The sequence below is a fragment of the Garra rufa genome, chromosome 25 (assembly GCF_049309525.1).
Source record: "Garra rufa chromosome 25, GarRuf1.0, whole genome shotgun sequence".
Lineage (NCBI taxonomy): Eukaryota > Metazoa > Chordata > Actinopteri > Cypriniformes > Cyprinidae > Garra > Garra rufa.
The window spans coordinates 27,207,858-27,232,730 of NC_133385.1; the positions used below are offsets into that span (position 1 = coordinate 27,207,858).

The 24,873-nt window shown below is 34.9% G+C and overlaps 1 protein-coding gene across 1 annotated transcript in view; it reads left to right on the forward strand.

Annotated features, from left to right (window-relative positions):
- Positions 1 to 24,873, forward strand: part of tln2b (talin 2b) — a 153,624-nt gene that overhangs the window by 92,340 nt on the left and 36,411 nt on the right. Inside the window, exons 37-43 of the mRNA XM_073831436.1 lie at positions 9,127 to 9,259; positions 11,966 to 12,067; positions 14,149 to 14,319; positions 15,362 to 15,508; positions 19,260 to 19,361; positions 19,442 to 19,561; positions 21,998 to 22,144. Of these exons, the coding sequence (XP_073687537.1) occupies positions 9,127 to 9,259; positions 11,966 to 12,067; positions 14,149 to 14,319; positions 15,362 to 15,508; positions 19,260 to 19,361; positions 19,442 to 19,561; positions 21,998 to 22,144 (922 nt within the window). The remainder of the gene's footprint in view (positions 1 to 9,126; positions 9,260 to 11,965; positions 12,068 to 14,148; positions 14,320 to 15,361; positions 15,509 to 19,259; positions 19,362 to 19,441; positions 19,562 to 21,997; positions 22,145 to 24,873) is intronic.

Consider the following 24,873-nt stretch of genomic DNA (forward strand, 5'->3'; position numbering starts at 1 on the left):
TGATACGTTTATCAACAAAACAAGCGACTTGTCTTTCTGAGTGAATCAATGAATCATTTACTCAACAGATTGATTCAAAAGCACTGATTCATTCAAAACAAGTGACCATCTTTGAATTAATCATTGAATCATTTACTCAACTGATTTTTTCAGAAGCACTGATTCATTCAGGAACAAAACAAGTGACCGCCTTTGAATGAATCATTGATTCAATTATTCAACTGATTTGTTCAAAAGCACTGATACGTTTATAAACAAAACAAGTGACTACTTGTCTTTCTGAGTGAATCAATGAATCATTTACTCAACAGATTGATTCAAAATCACTGATTCATTCAAAACAAGTGACCGTCTTTGAATTAATCATTGAATCATTTACTCAACCGATTTTTTTTTTCAGAAACAAAACAAGTGACTGTCTTTCTGAGTGAATCATTGAATAATTTTCTCAACAGATTGATTCAAAAGCACTGATTCATTCAAAACAAGTGACTGTCTTTAAATGAATCATTAAATCGTTTACTCAACCGTTTTTTTTTTTTCAGAAGCACCGATTCATTCAGGAACAAAAAAGTGACCGTCTCTGAATGAATCATTAAATCATTTACCAATTTTGTACAACCGATTTGTACAAAAGCACTGATATGTTCAGAAACTAAACAAGTGACCGTCTTTGAGTGAGTCATTGAATCATTTACTCAAACGATTTTGTTCAAAAGCACTGAAACGTTCAGGAACAAAACAAGTAACTGCCTTTCTGACTGAATCATTTGTTTACTCAACTGTTTTATTAAAAAGCACTGATTCATTTAGGAACAAAACAAGTTGCCTTAAGTCTTTAAGTGAATTGAATTTATCTAACCGAATTGTCCAAAAGCACTGATACATTCAGGAATTAAACAATTGACCATCTTTAAGTGAAGCATTAAATCATTTACTCAACTGATTTGTTCAAAATCACTGATACTTTCAAGAATGAAACAAGAGACTGTCTTTCTGAGTGAATTATTGAATAATTTACTCAACCGATTTGTTCAAAAGTGTCCGTCTTTGAATGAATCATTGAATCATTTACTCAACAGATTGATTCAAAATCACTGATTCATTCAAAACAAGTGACCGTCTTTGAATTAATCATTGAATCATTTACTCAACCGATTTTTTTTTTCAGAAACAAAACAAGTGACTGTCTTTCTGAGTGAATCATTAAATCATTTTCTCAACAGATTGATTCAAAAGCACTGATTCATTCAAAACAAGTGACTGTCTTTAAATGAATCATTAAATCGTTTACTTAACCGTTTTTTTTTTTTCAGAAGCACCGATTCATTCAGGAACAAAAAAGTGACCGTCTCTGAATGAATCATTAAATCATTTACCAATTTTGTACAACCGATTTGTACAAAAGCACTGATATGTTCAGAAACTAAACAAGTGACCGTCTTTGAGTGAGTCATTGAATCATTTACTCAAACGATTTTGTTCAAAAGCACTGAAACGTTCAGGAACAAAACAAGTAACTGCCTTTCTGACTGAATCATTTGTTTACTCAACTGTTTTATTAAAAAGCACTGATTCATTTAGGAACAAAACAAGTTGCCTTAAGTCTTTAAGTGAATTGAATTTACAGATCTGGCAATTAAAAATGCGTCTATTTTCACGCGGCAGCCTGCAATTCGGCACACGTGGCCACGCGTCCTACTGCAGCGGCTTTTTTAGATTTTTTTACAACGTTGTTGCACTTCATATAATATCCACCAGGTGGCGCAAGGAAAAACATTCTGTAGCCAAACACCATGGCCAGTTCTAGGGGGCGTTGGTCACAAATACCAGTACAATAGTTCAATGATTCCTCTTTCCTGAAATTATGGTTCAAACCAATAGCAAAAAGATATTCATAAGCAGGTACAGTTGTATTGTTATTTTCTTTTCTTTCTTTGTTTTCCTGACGAACATTTATTAGACTGCATCGGAAATAGAAATGTTAATTTCGGTTACTTTATTATTCCCACCCGACAACTGACATCATTAAATTATTTATCGACCGACAAGATTGTTAAATTACAATTAAATTTTAATGATACGTGGCTGTGACACATTAAAAACAGCTAAATTCGTTTTCAGGGATTAATTATACACAAGCAAGAAGCAGCATAAACATCTGAACGTCACGTGCATCATGCGCAGACCTTATGCACAGAGAAAAACCCAATAAGCCTATATATAATAATAATAATAATAAATAAAATAGGCTCATATGCGAAATATGTTTTTTTCTGGATGAATAATAATTTAACAAAACAAAATAAAATAAAATTAGTAAGTAGCAAGCCTGTATGCAGAATTGTAGGCAATTTCTGTGATGCGCCCTTAAAGCAGCATCTTATTTCCATTTTTTTTTTACAAATAGCCTACACATCTGTTTTTTTATTGTGATTGTACACAAATAACAGAAATATGTAAAATAGCATAGTTTTGAGAAATGCTGTATCCACTTTATTAAGGGGGAAAAAATCAAGTGATCCTGACGGCGCCGCAGGCAGTTAAATAACTCGACAACTTTCACCTTCAGAATAAAATACATTATATATTTCAGCGTTTTAAAGACACATCAAATTAAGATATGCATGTTTAAGAGGTAGTTCGTCTTTTTCTTTTTCTAAGATACACAATTTTAGATACACTGACAATTAATTTGAGTAGAGAGAAATAGAAATGGAGAGGATAAATATAAACTACAGTTTTTATAGAGTTAAAAAATATTTTTATTGATTTATTTATTTATTATTATTATTATTATTATTTTGTATTATTTTGCGATTTTGGTGCTTAGAAATTTATTCTAAGCGGGCAGCGGGCGAATAATATAGGTAATATAGCGGGAGCGGGTGCGGAATGAAACCTCGTGGAAGCGGGACTGGAAAAGCACTTTGTTATATCCTATAGACTATTTAGATACTTCATCATCAAGCTAAAATTTATTCTTAAGCAGGTGCAGTTTTATTATTATTTTCTTTTCTTTTCTTTTTTTTCCTGATGAACTTTTATTAGACTGCATTGGAAATAGAAATGTTAATTTCTGTTTTTTTTTCTTCCAAACGACAACCGACGGTGTTTAGTTATTATTAACGGACAAGATTGTGGTAAATTACATTTAAATTGAAGTTGAAACGTGGCTGTGACACATTAAAAACAGCTAAATTCGTTTTGAGGGCTTAATTGTACACAAGCAAAAAGCAGCAGAAACATCAGAACGTCACGCACATCACATGCAGAGCTTGTGCACAGAGAAAAACCCAAAAAAGCTGTATGTAAAAGAAATAAAAATGCCCATATGCGAAATATAATTTTCTTAATGAATAATAAATTGACAAAACAATAGAGAAAAAAATTAACAAGTACAAAGTTACAAAATAAATTTTTAATTTCAACATTTTGAAGCAACATCAAATGAAGATATGCATGTTTGAGAGGTCTTTTTCATACCATATATACAATTTTAGATACAATTGATTTGGGTAGAGATGAGCAATAAAAAACTATACTGTACTTTTAGGAGTGTTAATAATTTATTTTATGTATAGAAAAAGTAGTTTTTCTATTTCGGAGAAGTTCGTTAAGTCTGTCTCTTATCAGCTTCCAGTCACGAACTGCGGGTTGAATCTCCGACCAACAATCAGTTTTTTTTATTATTCCTCTTTAAACAGCTCCGATTTACATCATTTTAGCCTGGAACTAGGCTTAAGTCTGGTCTGGGAAACCAAAGGGAAGTGTTTTTTTTTTTTTTCAGTTTTCTGAAAAGTAGCAGTTAATGAGGCCATCAGCGTTAAGCGGCATGTAGTGTAAAGAGCGAAATGTTTATGAATGGCAGAGTGGGGGTGGGGTGGGGTGTTGAATGCTGTCTGTTGCCTTGTAATCAACATTGGAGACTCTTTTGGGGGTGCGGGGGGCGGATTCCGACTGTCTAGTATTCAGTTTCATTTCGAATTCAGTATTCAAATGCTTGCCAGGGAGAAGGGGAAAGCTTTTCCTTACACGCTGCACTCTTTTCACAAAACATTAGTGTCCATGACCCTGACACCAGTGATGCGCGGGTCAGTGGATAAACAACCCGAACCAGACCGACGTTTTCAACTAACAACGCAACTTGGACCGCAGAATAAAAAAATAAAATATTGTACCCGACCCGCATCCTGACCCGCATGTTTAATATTAGAGCGATTATGCTGTGCATGCGTTCATTGTCAAACATAGTTCGGCATTAATTAGGTAATTTTGTCAAAAGAAATGTTCTTGATTATGCCTACAAGAAAAATACAGATTGTTCATGTTGTGATTTAGTTTGTCTTTCCTTTATACAGATTTAGTTTCATTTTCGAAGTAGGCTCTAAATTATGTCAGTGACTCTCCGATGTTAAATATGATCAAGAGTTATTTTAAGAAAAAGATTAGCCTATAGTCCTAAATATTAGAGACTATAAGCTAATTCCTTTTTTCTTAACTTTTATTCTTCTAAAATTATCAAGAATATTAAATCAACTTAATAGGCTAGGTTAACGACTTTTCTTATACAAACATAAGAATGCACTTCAAAATGAAGTTTTCATATATAAATTCGAGACTTTTATTAAGAATACCATTTTCTTAACAATTAAGATGCTACATGTGTTTATCCAGTCTAATCGAAGTGTGCGTCTCTCCGACTTTCCCAATAAAAATCCCACCCCCTCTCAGAAAATACATAAAGCTGACATTATATGCGTTTAAAAGTAGCCTATTAAAATGGTACAATGGCATTAATCAGTTCAACGTGTTGGGAAATCGGGCATTTTGTCCCGCGTCAGCATTTATTCAACAGTTAGCTAATAACGCTCAACATTCAAAAGAAAAATATTATTCAGCCAATAAAGTGTAGGTCTATGTATTTCATAGAAAAGTGTGTCTAGTACTATATAAATTACAAAGATTTAATTGGCATCTTTATTACAAACGACCCGACCGACCGCGACCCGAATATCATTAAAATATTTTTGGATGACTCGTAACCGCGGGCCCCCGCTCATTTCGGATCAACCCACGCATCACTGCCTGACACACTGTACGGATAAATACAGTCCATCCACGTGTAAAGACATCTCACAATGACCAAAATCAGCAAGCTGCATTCCAAGACATCAGGGTGATGTGGTCTGCTGGAAGTTCTACTCAAGAAATATCCCGACATCTGAAATCCATTGGTGTACACGCTACTTTAAAATAAAATAATGTGTCCTGTTGTAAAGTCGTTGCCGTAATTCAGTTCAGTTCAGATGTTATTATTTTAAGAAATGTATGTATTTAGGCTTCTCCTTATTTTTATGTTTTAGACATCCATCAATTACGGTGAAGAAAAAAATGCCGCGCTGGTGGAAACAAGGAAACAAAACTCTGTCATTTATGGTCATAAAAACCGAAGCTGAACATAATTCAAAACTGTAAAGTATTTGCTGAATAAAGAAAACATGAAGGATGCCGCTTAATATTTGGCTTTTACGTGAACTTTAAAGCTTATCCCTGATTCCATTTGTTTTCTTTGTTTTGTAATATATATTATTTTCGTGAAATATATTTTTCTCAACATGCATTTCTCGTGGCCACGAGTTTAATGCATAAACAAACCTGCGTGACCATAGTAACCCAGGATTATCAGAGATATTTTATTTTGAGTTAAGAAATTATATTAATTGTTATAGAAATTAATACAATATTAAATAATTATATAGGCGATGCTGTATATGCCAATGCAGTCTGTGCGCAATGTAGACAGCTTTCACAAGTGTATCATGAATAAATACATGTACTTCAAATTAAATAGCCCTGCAAGAAAAATGTCATGCATCCCACAATCTTGTCCATTAACTGACCTTCTTTTTTTCCGTAATATTTGTATTATTCGTTTATATTCGTTATTTTTTCATTCATTTTGATCTCGTTACATAACATTCTGAATGTAAATGATACTGTAAAGGTTCTATGACTGGGGGTTTTACTGCAATGCAGTTTAAACGTTAAATTTAACATATATTGTATTTTATTTAGTCTAATTAATAGACAAATAATTGAAGAGTGAATCATTCACGTAGTTTCATTTGGAAATAATTTATCGTCACACAGTAAAATAGGCCTACATTCCTTCTATTCACTAATAGTCTTTTTTCCGTATTTGTATTAATATTATTATCATTATCATTATTATTTCTATCACTAATATTATTATTAGCCTATTATTGTTGTATATATTTTTATTTTCGTTTATATTCGTCCCCCCCCCCCCTTAATTTGGCTATCTTTACTTAACGTTCATGTAAATGATACTGTAAATGCTTGACATATGCTATATGACTGATGTTTACTGGAATGTAGTTTAAAGGTTGAATTGAACATATATTTTATTTTGTTTCGTCTAACTAATAGACTAGACTATATAAATACTGTTTTACTGAGGAATGAATCATTCACGTAGTTTCATTTGTAAATGAAAACATGCTCATTTATCGTCACACACGGGCATAAATACAATCAAAAAGTCAAAACTTTACTGGCATAATAGTCAGGCGTTAAAAATAAATAGCCCTAACCAGTTATTAAAATAATAATAGCCTAATAATAATAATAATAAATAATTAGTGATTTAGAGCTATCTATTTTTTGTTTTGTTTATTGTGAATCGCTTAACCCAAAAAACTTTCTGTATATATGATATTTGCCATATATTTTGCAAATATTGTAAACGACAATTATGCCAATAAAGTTTTGACTTTATGATTGTATTTATGCCCGTGTGTGACCATTAACGATTTACAAATGGAACGTGAATGATTCACTCGTCAATGAAACACTATAAAGGTTATCTATTGATTAGACGAAATAAAATGAATATATATATATATATATATATATATATATATATATATATATATATATATATATATATATGAACGAATAATACAATTATTACAAAAGAGGAGATCAATTAATGGATAGGGCTGTGGGATGGATAAAATGTTTCTTTTAGGGCTATTTAATTAGAAGTACGTTATGTAATATTTATTCATGATAAACTTTTGAATGCTGTTTTTTAATATCTTGTGGCAACGACATAATATGAGCACGACAAACATAAGTGAACCGAAGGTGTCCATTCCAGGTCACCGTACAAACGATTAGCTTGCAGCGATGTTTGCTGCCGCTTCAGTTCAGTGCGTTACATGACTGCCCCCTACTGATCATGTCTTTCCTGTGTAAATGTATTTTCTAGGATCCTTCAGAATACACCGGCGTCACGCGAGACCACTTTACTTCCCTCGCGCATTTTAAATGGCCAGATCTGTATCTAACCGAATTGTCCAAAAGCACTGATACATTCAGGAATTAAACAATTGACCATCTTTAAGTGAAGCATTAAATCATTTACTCAACTGATTTGTTCAAAATCACTGATACTTTCAAGAATGAAACAAGAGACTGTCTTTCTGAGTGAATTATTGAATAATTTACTCAACCGATTTGTTCAAAAGTGTCCGTCTTTGAATGAATCATTGAATCATTTACTCAACAGATTGATTTAAAAGCACTGATTCATTCAAAACAAGTGACCATCTTTAAATGAATCATTAAATCGTTTACTCAACCAATTTTTTCAGAAGCACCGATTCATTCAGGAACAAAACAAGTGACCGCCTTTGAATGAATCATTGATTCACTTATTCAACCGATTTGTTCAAAAGCACTGATACGTTTATAAACAAAACAAGCGACTTGTCTTTCTGAGTGAATCAATGAATCATTTACTCAACTGATTTGTTCAAAAGCACTCACATGTTCAGGAACAAAACAAGTAAATGTCTTTCTGAGTGAATCATTGAATCATTTACTCAACCGATTTTTTCAGAAACAAAACAAGTGACTGTCTTTCTGAGTGAATCATTGAATCATTTTCTCAACAGATTGATTCAAAAGCACTGATTCATTCAAAACAAGTGACCTTCTTTAAATGAATCATTAAATCGTTTACTCAACCGATTTTTTCAGAAGCACCGATTCATTCAGGAACAAAACAAGTGACCGCCTTTGAATGAATCATTGATTCACTTATTCAACCGATTTGTTCAAAAGCACTGATACGTTTATAAACAAAACAAGCGACTTGTCTTTCTGAGTGAATCAATGAATCATTTACTCAACTGATTTGTTCAAAAGCACTGACATGTTCAGGAACAAAACAAGTAAATGTCTTTCTGAGTGAATCATTGAATCATTTTCTCAACCGATTTGTTCAAAAACACTGATTCTTTCAGCAATAAAATGAGTGACAATCTTTAAATCATTCACTCAACCATATACACCTAGGATGGCTTGAGGGTGAGCAAGTGGGTGAACTATCCCTTTAACAGCAACCATAAGAACAGAACTTCTGCATCCATAAAAATGTAATTGTAATAAAAACAACACCTAAAACACAAAAGATAAAACACTGGCAAGTACATGGATTTTTTGTTTGTTTTTTGAACATTTTAGACTTTTCTTTTCCCAGAAGCTGACAGTTGTTTTACAGTAGGTTTGTTTTATCTGAAGGATTGTTTTTGAAGGATTTTCTCTGTAAGTAATAGCTGAATAACAGACTCTTGTCTGCTGTCACTGGGTTGTATTTTGCGGTAAGTGACTCTTTCTGGGGTTCTCTCTCCACGGAGAGTGCAGAGGGTGGTTGATGTAGCATGAGGAGACTGAACACAGATCAGACACTCATCCACGCTTCTGCACAGTGCATACAGACGACCTGATCTGAGATCAGTGACTGTGCCTTCTCAACTGTAACGCTCTCAGCAGGAGCAGGAACAGCGGCTCGGCTCGCTGCCCACCTGGCTGCCCTCCACATACTGTCCTCCCAGATCAACCAATCAGAACTGGAGCTCAGCCAGACCTCTGTGTGTGGATATATGAGCAAAAACACCCACGTCTGCGCTGACTCTCCTGTTTTATGATGCTGTAATGTACAATATCCGGATCGAGTTGAAAACCCTAATTCAATTAATCTGAAAAACACCCCGCGGCAACCTTGCAGCAACCTCGTCTCCTCTGTTGTCATAGGGACAAGGCCCCTGGGCAGCGGGAGTGTGACCAGTCCATCGACAGCATCAACAAGAGCATCAGGGACATCGAGCAGGTGTCCCTCGTCGCTGTAGGTCAGAGTCTGCCCCGCAGAGACGACATCTCCCTGGAGGTAAAGCGAAAAAAAACGCCTGTCTGTTTCAATACCCGCCATCACTGTATAGTAACATTACATTTCATTAATGTTGCTCTGGTACAATGGTACTTTCTATTATGTCTACTGCAGCTTATATTGTGAAGCCAAGCGTTATGAATCTATGGAGGACTAAGAGTGCTGCTTAAAGAAATTATTAAAAATTTTATTATCAGTCTATTTATTTACAAATTAAAATGTAAGTACATAAACTACTTTTCAATTTAACAAATAAATAGACATTTCAAAAATAGAGTGTTTAAAATAAATAATAATTAAATTTTTAAATAATTTTGCAGCAGCTAATGAACTTTCGACTGGATTTTAAGACATTTTATAATTTGTTATTTACATATTATTTTATTGTTGCATTGAACTACATTTTTTAACAAGATTTGTACATTTTTCTTTGTACATTTTACAAGAAATTTCTTCAATTTTTAAATGAAAAAATATATCAATACTTGATTCATTTTATTTTTAATTTGCACTAATTTGCTCACCAAGCCTGCATTTAACTGATCGAAAGTACAGTAAAAACAATTTTTTTTTTTTTTTTGGAAACAAATTGTAGAAATTTTTATATTTTCAGTTTTCATTTTAATTTTATGTTTTTTTGTTATTTTATTAATATATATATATATATATATATATATATATATATATATATATATATATATATATATATTTAATTTTTTTTTTCTTTTGTATTTAGCTTTCAGCTTTCATTAGTTTTTGCTAATTTTATTTCAGTTAGTTGCCAAGGAAACATTTTTTTATTTTCAAAGTTTAAGTTTTTCATCTAATATTTTATTTTATTTTATTATTTCACAAAAATTATTTGTAGTAATTTCAGTTTTGTTTAACAATAACAACCCTTTTCAATTTGTATTAAAAATGCCTTTTGGGAATTATTAATTTTGTGTTTTACTTTATTTATTTATTTTAAAACATTGCTTGTGACAATGTTAGTATTTTTGTTAAAGAGAACAATTTTGTTCCTTTTTCATTTTAATATCAGTTTTATTTAGACCCTGGGAAACAAAACCATTCTATTTTGAAATTTTAAATTTATACATCATCTGAAAGCTGAATAAAAATGAATAAATTTGTTAGGATAGAACAATATTTGGCCGAGATACAAATATTTGAAAAAATTGAAATACTGAGAAAATCGTCTTTAAAGTTGTCCAAATTTCTTAGCGAAGTTTTTAGCAATGCATATTACTAATCAAAAATTAACTTTTGATATATTTGCGCTAAGAAATTGACTGAATATCTTCATGGAACATGATTTTTACTTAATATCCTAATGATTTTTTAGGCAAAAAAGAAAATATTAATTCTGACCCATACAGTGTATTGCTGGTTATTGCTACAAATATATCCATGCTATTTTTGTTTTGTGGTCCAGAGTCACAGTTAGTTTTTATTTCCATTTCTGGCCTTGGATTCAAGCAGATTTATTGTACTTTTAATAGTTTAAAATATATGAATTTAGCCTCAATAAACTCTTAATTTGCTGCTTATTAGTAGTTAGTAAGGTATTTGTTAAGTTTAGGTATCGGGTCAGTTTAAAGGATCTAAAATATAGTCATGCAAATAAGAAATTAATATGCACTTTATAAGTATCATTAAACAGCCAATGTGTTATTAATATGACTGCTCATAAGCAACTAGTTAATAGTGAGAATTGGTCCCTAAAATGAAGTGTTGCCCCTTTAAGTATATATACTGTAAATGAGATCTGTTTTGATTGGCTATCCTCCATCTACTGTTTACTCACAGTGGATAAAGTTGTAGAAAACTGGCCTCGCTATATAAATGTGGCTAGTCATATGTTAAAGGGATAGTTCACCCAAAAATGAAAATTTGATGTTTATCTGCTTACCCCCAGGGCATCCAAGATGTAGGTGACTTTGTTTCTTCAGTAGAACACAAACAGATTTTTACCTCAAACCATTGCAGTCTGTCAGTCATATAATGGCAGTCAATGGGACCCGCTTTGAGAGTCAAAAACACATACACAGACAAAACCAAATTAAACCCTGCGGCTCATGGCGATACATTGAGGTCTTAACACACTAAAAAATCGGTCTGTGCGAGAAACTGAACAGTATTTATATAATTTTTTACCTCTGATCCACCGCAATGTCCAACTGTCCTGAGCACATTCACAACAGCCAGCGCATCAGGCTCAAAAGTTGGGAGTCGGAATCAGTTCGCGCAAGCAAACAAAACCTTTTAGTTTTTAATCGGTTGTGAGCTCAATGTACAGTCACGAGCCGCAGGGTTAAATTTGGTTTGGTCTGTGTATGTTTTTTTGACTCTCAAAGCCGTGGGTCCCATTGACTTCCATTATATGACTGACAGACTGCAACGGTTTGAGTTAAAAATCTTTGTTTGTGTTCTACTGAAGAAACAAAGTCACCTACATCTTGGATGCCCTGCGGGGTAAGCAGATGAACATCAAATTTTCATTTTTAGGTGAACTATCGCTTTAATGTTAATAGTTACTATGATGATTGTTAAATAATTTTGGTTTTTAAAAAGGGGTCACACTTTGATTTCAAAAGCGCAAATTGATGTTTTTCATATTATATACCCAGTTCAACCTTAGTGCTAGTATTATGAATGGTAGTGTCAGTGTTTGAGATAATGTTAATGTGACTCTGCCCCCATTAGGCTTTACAGGAACAGCTGACGTCCGCCGTGCAGGAGATCGGCCACCTCATTGACCCCATCTCCACTGCGGCGCGAGGGGAAGCAGCTCAGCTCGGACACAAGGTGATTGGCCAAATGCTTTACACAAGTACGAAATGTTCCTGGATCAACAACCTTGTCCTTCTTCAAACCAGGGCTCTAAAGTGTGACCATTTCAGTCGCATTTGCAAATGAAAACTACTGCGTGCGACTATGAAAAAATATTTAGGAGCCTCATGTGTGACTGACCCGATCAGTATATTTGTGGTTGCGCTTAGAGGAGCTTCAAAGGTTTCTACGTGTTTTTGCAACGTTGAGCAATGTATCACAGACATATCTCACAAATTCTTTCATAAACAAAGTGTAGAGAGAGAGTAAATAACAAATTGATGTGTAGATTGCGTAACTTTGTGAGATTGTGATGAACTAAGATGAGTGACCGCTTTTAATGATTTTTAAGAGAGTTTGTAAATAAGATATTGATTTAATACAACAGTTAAACAATCAAGATGTTAATATTAAGTGACTTACTTTGTCTGACTATAACACTATTGCCTGATTTTGCTCTATTTCGTCGTCAAACATAGTTTGAAACAAGTCACAACTGAGCTGCACATCTCCATTCAAACACGGCGTTGTTTAGTTTATGAATGAACGTGCGTTTTTAAACAAATCTAGTGAGTCAATGATTCAATTTCCCATTCATAAAGACAGTCACTTGCTTTATTCCAAGGTTATTTTCGTAAACGAAAATGAAAACTAAGACGAAAACTATTGATCAAAAAACATTTTCGTAAACTGAAATAAAATAAAAACGGCAAAATAAATCAAAAACTAAAACGAAACGAAACTAACAACAGTTATAAAAAAACGAACTGAAATAAAATAATTTGATAATCGTTTTCACAATCATTACGTTCTCATCCCATGGCGGAAAAATAATAAAGACTGTGTCTTGAACTGCACCCGCATTATAGAATGCATTGATACAATACTTTAAATAGTTCTCTGATATCTACATTGAAGGTATATGGCATAGGAAAGGGCAAAAAATCTCCAGAAACGGTTTTACAGGTCCATTTACAACCCTAGGATTTGTCCCTAGAGTGAAGTGGTCTGTTATTGCCTTATTTGGAAGGTTCGTGAATATTAATGATGAGCTCTGCTCTGATTGGCTTTTTCACAGAGCTGCTAGCTCTAGCCGCTTTTAATATGCGGTTTGTTGAAACTGCCGTTTTGAATCCGCGACATTTTACTCTCACTATTGTGATCATGTGCTCTGTGTAAAGTTATACTGCAGCGACACAAGTACTTACCACACAAGTTTAGATGCTTGTTAGTGATGCTCAGGATAGTTTCATTTTTAAAGTATCTTTTCAGTTAATCATTTAATATTTCTGTATTCAAAATTGTATATTTAAAACATTAATCTCAACGTGAATTTATGAATTTGACTGCACTCATGCCACCTCTGAGCCTCAATAAATGAATGAAAGCAACTTTTGTGTTCTTCTGTGCCACCTCTGTTTTACAAATTAATTTTGTTAATACTGATTTAATTAGATTGGAAACTTATCTTATTCGACTTGCTCTTATTCTGTTGTTTTAATTAGACATTTTAAAAAGCTTAAAAAACATATAAAAAGAATTGACATAAAAGATGACATACTTTTAATTAAGTTGACAAAAATGCCATTACAAAGGTAAAAACTTTACTTTAAGGAGTCAAATATCACCTCGTAATGGGAAGGCAAATTTTTGATATTGATTAAAAGGTCCTGAAATTTTGACTGTGCTCCTAAATTTTGTAAGTTAAAAGAAAAAGAAAAGTAAACATAGAGCCCTGCATACTTCCATATATTACGTCGTCTTTGTGTGCCACTCAGATAAACATCATGAATTGATCACATTATGACGGGATGCCTAAAAATATCTTTGAAAAATGTGTCTAAACCTGTTTTAATTAAATCCGGCTTTGGCTTTGTTTGTTTGGAGCAAGATTGATGCCTCCTGTCTGAGGTGTTTGTCAGCTTGTCAGTCGAATTAATTGCTGAAAATAAAGAAGTTGTATCAGTTCCCTCTATATATCACTCTTGCCTGAAATATATACAGGAAACTGTATGTTTGCATGCCAGATAGTCTTAACACGTGTTTTTTTCCTCTAGGTGACTCAGTTAGCGAGCTACTTTGAGCCAGTGATTGTGGCGTCGGTGGGACTGGCGTCTAAACATGCCGACCACCAGCAGCAGATGAACATCCTGGATCAAACCAAAACGCTGTTTGAATCTGCTCTACAGATGCTCTACGCTGCCAAAGAGGGCGGGGGAAACCCTAAGGTAGGACACATGTGGAAATAACAACAGAACACAACACTACACAACACAACACATGGGGGTGTTTTTTTTTTTTTTTATAAAAAAGTAGTGGTGGGCATAGATTAATTTTTTTAATCTAGATTAATCTCACTGTAATCTTGGAATTAATCTAGATTAATCTAGATTAAAATGGCTAATTTGAATTCTGCCGAAGACATTCAGAATATGTGTGCTACCCAAATAATGACTAAAAGTAAGTCTTTGAGAACGGGTTTCTCAAGCCAGGCGGCGCATTAGACCAGGGGCTCATCTCCTGTTTCCAAAATGCATCACAAACTGCTTGACAATTGCATTTACAACACAATTAACTATACAAACTTGTGTAACCAACTATTCCTACACTGCATGTACTAAAAGGCTGCGCGACGTGCGCAGTTCAGTTAAACACACAGACGCGCACGGGCATGGATATCTGCGTGCATAGTCTTCGGTTAAACTGCATTGCTTTTAGAAGCGTCAATTCAGTTGTTGCATATAGTTTAATGTCTTTATTTCGGGATTATCAAAGTAAATTATAACTCACGCTCGTGCCCCAGTAAAAAGGGTCTAGCAACGCCCCTGCCCTGAAGCAAACCCGGTGGCTTCATAGCTGCATCCATGTTAGCACGTCTCGTTTGATGTGGTAATTTCACAGTAGGCATACACACAGATTCGAAGACTCGGTCTCGCCCCCTACAGTGCAATTCGGCTAGGTATACATCCGTGCTAAAATATCAAGGCAAGGTGAAAGTCATCACAGCGTAGTATAGACCCAGCTCCAAACCCAACTTTGAGAATAGATTAACGACGATATTTTTTTTTTATCGCCCGATAAGAGTCTTTCCGATAACGCCGATAACCACCTGCAGGTTTGCCACCTGTGGCATCTGATGGCACATTCCCAGAGCTTCTGGTTAGAAAGAACAGATTTTTATTATGTCTGTGTTGATGAAGTGGTGCTAATAGGTCTATTTTGGATGTCTTTTGGATATCCTATTAGCCACTAACTTTTTTGTTTTTGCAGGCGACCCACACCCATGATGCCATAGCTGAAGCAGCCCAGCTGATGAAGGAAGCAGTTGATGACATTATGGTGACCTTAAATGAGGCAGCCAGTGAGGGCGGGATGGTGGGCGGCATGGTGGAGTCCATCGCTGAGTCAATTGGACGGGTTAGTGATTCTACATTGAAAATTAGTGGATGACTGTTTTTCCAAATCCATTGCAAATTTTAAAAGATCAGGGGGCAATGGCCAAAAAAGGACATATAATAAAACTAACAATGATTTTATCTATCTATCTATCTATCTATCTTACTTAGAAATCATGGAGGGGTCTACAATTTTCAGCATAGGTGCATTTCCACTGTGAGAGACAGAAAAATCACACTGTATGATTTTTTAACAATTTATTTGTGAATTACTGTGTCAAAAAAGTATTTGATCACTTGAGTCAAAAAATGTTTATATTTGGTACAGAAGCCTTTGTTAACAATTACAGAGGTCAAACGGTTCCTGTAGTCCTTCACCAGGTTTGCACACACTTTTTTTTTTGTGACAGGCAGAAAATTGAGCTGTTATTTACTCTAAAATTTCACCTGCACTTGTATATCATAACTGCATAAATACAGAAACATAATCTTTTATAATAGCTACTGTTTAATTGACATTATATATAATATTTATATAATCTTATAGAAATTAATTAAACATTTTTATTTAGCAAGGATGATTTAAATTTATCAAAAGTGATGATAAAGACATTTATTATCTTACAAAAGATTTCTATTTCAGATAAATGCTATTCTTCTGAACTTTCTATCAGGGTTCGTACAAGGTGCTTAAAATACTTGAATTTGACTTTTTGAAATGTAAGGCCTGGAAGGCCCTTGAATATAGCAATATTCCTGAAGAGGTACTTGAAAAGTGCTTGAATTATTGAAAGACAATGTATCTATGAAATGTTTAATTTTGTTAATAAGCATATCTTTTCACAAAAAATTCATGCAGTTCAAAAAACATACATGTTTCGCTTATTACAGTTAATGTCAGAAAACAATCAAGCTAAGCAAGTAGTAGTACTGACAATGTTGTGTAAACAGTGTGCTGAAGAGGATTCACTAGCAAAAACTAGATCAGATTAAAATAGCCATTCATTTTAAAATTTCAGCATCACTTGTAACAATTTTAGAAAGCACTTAATGGTGGGTGAAACTGAGCTTTTCGAAACTCCAATCGGATTGCGTATCGCAAATCATTTGTTTCAGATCAGGACTTTAGAGCACATTGCAAATTTAGAAATGTAGAAAATTTGATTCAGATTGGAATTTCGTGTATCGCAAATTATTTGATGTAGGTCGGGACTTCTGAGCGTATATCACTCATTTGATTTAGATCGGAATGGGTTTGTGAGTCATTTTTGGAATTGAATGATTCAAATCAAATGATACGCGATTTGAAGTCCCGATCTAAATCAAATGATTTGCGATACATAAAGTTCCTATTTAAATCAAATAATTCACGATGAAATGATGGTTTGCAAATCATTATTCAGATTGGGACTTCAAAGCGTGGATCGCGAATCATTTGATTAAAATCAGAACTTCGGAGCGGGCTTGCAGATATTTCGCTGTAGATCGGAACTTCAGAGCGTGGATTGCAAATCATTTGATTTAGATCGGAACTTTGGATTGGGCTTGCGGATCTCTTGCTTAAGATTGGACATTCACAGCCACTCATAAATCTTTTGCTTTAGATACTTTGGAGCGTGGATCACAAATCATTTCATTTAGATCAGAATTTTTGAGTCGATTTGTGAATCTTTTCCTTTAAATAGGAACTTCAGAATGTGGATGGCGAATCATTTCATTTAGATCGGAACTTTGGAGCGGGTTTGTGAATATTTTGCTTCAGATTTGGTACTTCGGAGCACAGATCGCCAATCATTTGATTCAAATATGGACTTCAATGCAGCTTTGTGAGTCATTTGTTTCATATCAGGATTTCAGAATTATTTTGCAAATTAAAAAAAAAAATCTTAAACTGTCGAAATCGTCAAACCGTTAAGGCAGTACAGTTATAAAAACAAAGGAAAAAGAATGTATATGCAAATACAAATTAAAATATAAAAATTAGCCATGGTTTTATTATAGTAAGAGTGTAGTGTATATTTTATAATACTTTGCATGTGCTTCTTTTTTGCCATTTTCATTAGTATATTTTTATTTATCTCTTTCTCTTTTTTTACAATTTGAAATAGAAGATATTGTTAGATAAGTGAGAATTTATGGAATTTCATTTTACACTTTCTGTACGAAGCCTGTTCTATTCTTCAAAGAAACCTGAAAAAAAATGTACTCAGTTCTTTTCAACATCATAATAATAATTAATGTTTTTTTTTTTTGTTTTTTTTTTTTAGCAGTAAATCAGTATATTAGAATGATTTCTGAAGGATCATGTGACTAGAGTAATGATGCTAAAAATTCAGCTTTGAAATCACAGGAATAAATTGCATTTTAAAATGTATTAAAATAGAAAGCAGTTATTTTAAATAGTAAAATTATTTCACAACATTACTGCTTTTGTTGTATTTTGGAACAAATAAATGCAGGCTTGGTAAGCAGAAGAGACTTCTTTTAAAAAAACATTAAAAACTTTTGACTGGTAGTGTATAAATGTCAGGCAAATGTGGCAAAAATGAACAAAAACACCACATAAATTTAAGACAGAGTTAAAAAAAAAAAAACCCTAAACAATGTATTTCGGCTGTCACAATTAAAATGAAATGTGAATTGTTTACTAATAAACCAATTTCGATTCTTAAATCCCAATCGATCTTTTGGTCTATGCCGTTTTGATGAATGAAGAATGAAGATGAATGAATACGCCTACATAGTGCACCTCCCATCCAATAAATCACAATAGGCTAAGTTCTGTGCTTTGTTACTTTTGATTTCAAATTCTGTTCATTTCATTAGAAAATCCAAGCAATAAATACAGTTTTGGCACTCTTTAATGTGGTGTGATAGATCACTGTAGCTTAAACTGGGTACTTTAATGTGCGTAATGAAACGCATAGCAAAAGATTCGTGACAGTTTCGTTTTTGCTCTGGATCCCGTGCTCTGCTGCCACTCTGAAGTGCAGTCGCCACCAACTAGACAGGGGTGGGAATTACAGTTAAGTTACAATAGATCACCCTCAGTGTAATCTGTCAAAGTGACGGAGAGCCTTCAGATTTTTCCGTCACTGATAAAAAAAAAAAAATTCCGTCAATGACGGACAATTTTCGGTTAATCATTATTACAATACGAAGTGCAATAATCTACAATAATGATTTTCATCATAATATTGCAACCCTATGAGCCCCTATATTGACATGTACAATTAAGATACAATTTTAAATGGTCTATTGTTATTGGCAACAGTTTAAAATATTGATTAATATTGAAGTAACTGGGTAAATTTGAGTATTTGACATTAAAGACAACATGTTTTTTTATAATAATAAGGTGATTTAAAAAATTACAAGTGTAAAAAATTCCCCCTGGAAATCAAGATAATTTCTGATACGTATATATATATTTTTTTTAGACATCTGTAGAATACTTCATCTGATCAAAGTCATCTCTAGCTGGCACTCTCATATGTAAATGTGTCACAGATACTACAGCTGCCTCTGTATCTCAGTATTAGACTGAATTGGCACAACATCTCTATTTATCTGCTCTGGATGCATGCAATCTTTCATTAGACTGTCATGACTCACGGTGCAAGACAATGGCAGCCAATTGAATATCTGCACTCTGATCATTTTCTGCGGGAATGATCGCAGCGTCGTGCACATTAACCACGCGAAGACGGTAATTTGTATTAGGCCTGGATCCAGCATTAAATCACTGTTATCCGGGTCTCTTTACTTTACAGATGGATGAAGGAACGCCGCCGGAGCCTGACGGCACTTTTGTGGATTACCAGACCACTATGGTGAAGTTTTCAAAAGCCATCGCCATTACTGCACAGGAAATGGTGAGGACGCTCACTCAAAATGCTTAGAAATATCTTTAGTCTTTGTATCACAGCTTATATTTCTGTTTACGTGACCGTAGATGACGAAGTCTGTGACATGTCCGGAGGAGCTGGGTGGACTGGCGTCTCAGGTGACAGTGGATTACAGCCAGCTGGCACAACAAGGCCGTCTGGCAGCTGCCACTGCTGAGCCAGAGGAGGTAAGGATCAGTCCAGCAAGTGCGTCTCAACCCCCGCCGGAGCAGTGATCTGAGAAATGCACATTTACAGACACGCTAATGGACACGCAGATGGCTAGACTCTCACATAAAACTGAAAATGGAAAAAAAAACAAATGTCAAACTCTAAAATGTCATGAATTTGATTCATATGACTGTATGAATTAAACACTGTATTGTAACACATCCATGCATCTTGAAAAAAAAAAAATCATATTACCTAATTTCATGATGCTGAGTTCCAAAATATCTATCACATACAGATTTTTCACAAAATAAGAGTGACGATTCTTATATATATATGTGACCCTGGACAACAAAACCAGTCTTAAGTCGCTGGGGTATATTTGTAGCAATAGCCAAAAATACATTGTATGGGTCAAAATTATAGATTTTTCTTTTATACCAAAAATCATTAGGAAATTAAGTAAAGATCATGTTCCATGAAGATTTTTTGTAAAATTCCTACTATAAATATATCAAAATGTAATTTTTGATTAGTAATATGCATTGTTAAGAACTTAATTTGGACAATTTAAAGGTGATTTTCTCAGTATTTTGATTTTTTTGCACCCTCAGATTCCCGATTTTCAAATAGATGTATCTCAGCCAAATATTGTCCTATCCTAACAAACCATACATCAATAGAAAGCTTATTTATTGAGCTTCCATATGTTGTATACATCTCAGTTTTGTAAAATTTAACCTTATGACTGTCACAGATCAGGCAGGAACACACGAACAACGACGTAATAAAAAGACGTACATTTAATAAATCCAATGGGAAACAGGCAGACATAGGAACACGGAGTGGTAACATTAAAGACCGACAAGAATACAGGGGAAAACACACACCTTGACAGACTGATTACAACCATCCAGGTGACAACAATGAGGGAGAAACCAAAACACTCAGAACTGCGGGGGAAAATGGGAGAAACCAACATGAAAGTCCGGGGGTGTGACAATGACTGGTTTTGTGGTCCAGGGTCACATATATATATATATATATATATATATATATATATATATATATATATATATATATATATATAAATTGTAAAGGGTTCACAAACTTTCAAGTGGCACTGTATATATATATGTGTATATATATATTGCACAACTCTTTATGTCTTTATGATACAACATTTTTGACACCATAGGAATTTCATAATTCAAAATTTTACAGAATCTGCAAAATGTTAATTATTTTACCAAAATCATACAAAATGCATGTTATTTTTTATGTAGTACTGACTTGAATAAGATATTTCACATAAAAGATGTTTACATATAGTTCACAAGAGAAAATAATAAGTTGAATTTATAAAAATGGCCCTGTTCAAAAGTTTACATACACTTGATTCTTTTAAGTTTGAAGATCAGGGTAAACTTAACTTATTTTGTCTTCTGGAAAACATGTACAAAATGAAAAAAATATATTATATTTAGGCAAAATAAGAAAAATCTTCATTCTGCTCGAAAATTTACACCCCTGGCTCTTAATGCAGTGTTTTTTGGAGCATCAGTGAGCTTTTGAACTTTCTGTAATAGTTGCATATGAGTCACTCAGTTGTTCTTTTTGTGAAAAGATGGATCTCAAAATCATGTAGTAAAATACACAAAAATGCTGAAAAACCATTTTCTAAAGAACTTTTTATATGAAATATCTTATTCAGGTCAGTACTAAATAAAACATAACATAAATTTTGTATGATCCTCTTATTTTGGTAAAAAAAATATATATATATATATTTAGCAGATTCTGCAAGGTGTATGTAAACTTTTGACCTCAACTGTAGATCCAAATTTACTAAAAACCGTAGTCATTGTTTACTCTAAATTCTCATCCACAATTGTGTATCATAACCACATAACAAGTATAATAAAAATAAACTCATTCACACCTTCTTATGTAGTACAAACACATGCAACTTGGTCAGTGTCATGTAGCAAACCTTATACTTACATTTTGCATGGTGTTAAGCCTGCGAACAAAGGTGCGAACACCAGCCGACACATTTCACACCTTTGCTCTCTCCACATTTGAAAAAAGGAAGCTGACACGTGTACGCGGTAGTCACCAGCTCTCTTTTCCCTAGTGTTTTTACATAAGTGGCTGTTACCGTTACCATAGCAACCGTGCACCCCCACAAGCCTTAAAAGCCCGTTGTGATATTCATAATGAAGAGCCGCCCACCCATGGATCTGTGTGTCAGGTAATGAACATACAGTGCTGTCGGGCCCCCTCAAAGGCCGTCACAATCACTTCTTAATTATTGGATAGAGCTTTGTTGAACAGAGGCAGTGGCTTATAGAGCAGTCGCAGAGCACGAATACATTCAGATTTAAACCCAGATACAGTCTGACTGGGATGCCAACTCTTTCTTCGACTTGATATCATGGCTGTATTTCCAGGTGGGATCTCAGATCAAGACTCGGGTGCAGGAGTTGGGTCACGGCTGCATCTATCTGGTCCAGAAGGCCGGAGCCCTGCAGATGAGCCCGACGGACAGTTTCACCAAGAGAGAGCTGATCGAATATGCCCGCGCTGTCACTGAAAAGGTACTTTTGTTACTTCGATTCAGTTTGCTGTGTTATTTTTTGTTTGTTTAGAAAATAATGTTTAGAAAGCCCCTTTTTTGAGTACACTTTTCAAAAACTGCTGATTTATGTAGAAGTATGCTGTGCCTGCTAAGGCACAGTTGTAAATTATATCGAAGGAGGGACTAACGTCTTGTATAGAGACCAGAATATCATAGGAATAATAGAGGGGTCCTACTACCCACAACACTCTAGCAATAACATAGCAACACCCTGTCGACTACAGGTACCTGTGACACCCCAGCAACACATTAGCAACCAACAACACTACAAAAAAAATGCATAGCAATTTGTTGTTTATTCGTTGTTTTTACACCTTAGTAATAACATAGAAACACCTATGCAACCACCTACAACACTCTAGCAATAACATAGCAACACCCTGTCAACTACCCATGACACTCTAGCAACACACTGATGACCACCAAAAACGCCTTAAGAATAGCATAGCAACATCTTGTTGATTACTGATGACACTTTGGTAATAGCATAGCAACGTCCATGCTACCACCCACAACACCCTAACAATAACATAGCATCACCCTGTCAACTACCCACGAAACCCTAGCGACACACTGGCAACCACCAAAAACACTCTTAAGAATAGCATACCAACACCCTATTGGTTACTAATGACACTTTAGTAATAAGAATAGCAACACCCATGCAACACCCTGTCAACTACCATAACACCCTAGCAACACACTGGTAACCACTAACAACACCCTAAAACATTGCATAACAACACCCTTTAATTTCTGACAATACCTTAGTAATAGCATAGAACCATCTATGCAACCACCCGCAACACGCAGCAATAACGTAGCATTACTCTGTCGACTGCCCACAACACCCTGGCAACACATTGGCAACGCCCTAAAAAAATAGCATAGCAAAACGCTGATTACTAATGTCACCTTAGTAATAGCATAACAACACATATGCAACCACCCGCAACACGCAGCAATAACATAGCATTACGCTGTCGACTGCCCACAACACCATAGCAACACACTGGCAACCACCAACAACACCCTAAAATAAATAACATAGCAACACCCTATTGATTAATGATGACACTTTAGTAATAGCATAGCAAAACCCATGAAACCACCGATTACACACTGTCGACTACCCACGACACCCCAGCAACACATTGACAACCACTAGCAACACCCTAAAAATAGCATAGCAACACCCTATTGATTACTGGTGACAATTTAGTAATATCATAACAACACCGATTAAAACCACCTGTTACACCCTGTCGACTACCCACGACACCCTAGCAACACATTGACAACCACCAACAACACCCTAAAAAATAGCATAGCAACACTCTGTTTACTAATGACACTTTAGTAATAGCATAGCAACACCCATGAAACCACCCAATACACCCTGTTGATTACCCATGACTCCCCAGCAAAACATTGACAACCACTAACAACACCCTAAAAAATAGCAAAGCAAGATCTTGATTAATGACGACACCTTAGTAACAGCATAACAACAGCAATGCAACCTTCTACAACACCCTGTCGACTACCCACGACACCCTAGCAACACACTGGCAAGCACCAACAACATCCTAAAAAATAGCATGCAACATCCTGATTACTGATGACACTTTAGTAATACAATGACAACACTCATGCAAGCCCACTCAATACCTTGTTGACCACCCACAACAATTTAGTAATGCCATAACAAGACCCATGCAACCCCTGCAACACCGTTGACACCATAGCAACACACTGGCAACCACCAACAACACCCTAAAAATAGCATAGCAACACCATATTGATTACTGACCACAATTTAGTAATAGCATAACACCACCCATGAAACCACCTGTTACACCCTGTTGACTTCCCACTACACCCTAGCAACACATTGACAACCACCAATAACACTCTAAAAAATAGCATAGCAACACCCTCTTGATTTCTGATGATACCTAGTTATAACGTAGAAGCACCTATGCAACCACCCGCAACACCCTAGCAATAACATAGCAACACCATGTCAACTACCCACGACACCCTAGCAACACACTGGCAACTACCAACAACACCTTAAAAAAAAGCATAGCAACACCCTGATTACTGACGACACCTTAGTAATAGCATAACAACACCATGCAACCCTCCGCAACACCCTGTTGACTAGAGAGATATAAAGAATGATAGAGTTAGTGTTATGCTATTACTAAGGTGTCGTCAGTAATCAGGGTGTTGCTATGCTTTTTTTAGGGTGTTGTTGTTAGTTGCCAGTGTGTTGCTAGGGTTGCAGTGTGTAGGTAGTCAACAGGATGTTGCGGAGGGTTGCATGGTGTTATGCTATTACTAAGGTGTCGTCAGTAATCAAAGGGTGTTGTTATGCTATGTTTTAGGGTGTTGTTGGTGGTTACCAGTGTGTTGACTACCTACAACACCCTAGCAACACACTGACAACTAACAACAACACCCTAAAAAAAGCATAGCAACACCCTGATTACTGACGACACCTTAGTAATAGCATAACTACACCATGCAACCCTCCGCAGCACCCTGTTGACTAGAGAGATATAAAGAATGATAGAGTTAGTGTTATGCTATTACTAAGGTGTCGTCAGTAATCAGGGTGTTGCTATGCTTTTTTTAGGGTGTTGTTGTTAGTTGCCAGTGTGTTGCTAGGGTTGCAGTGTG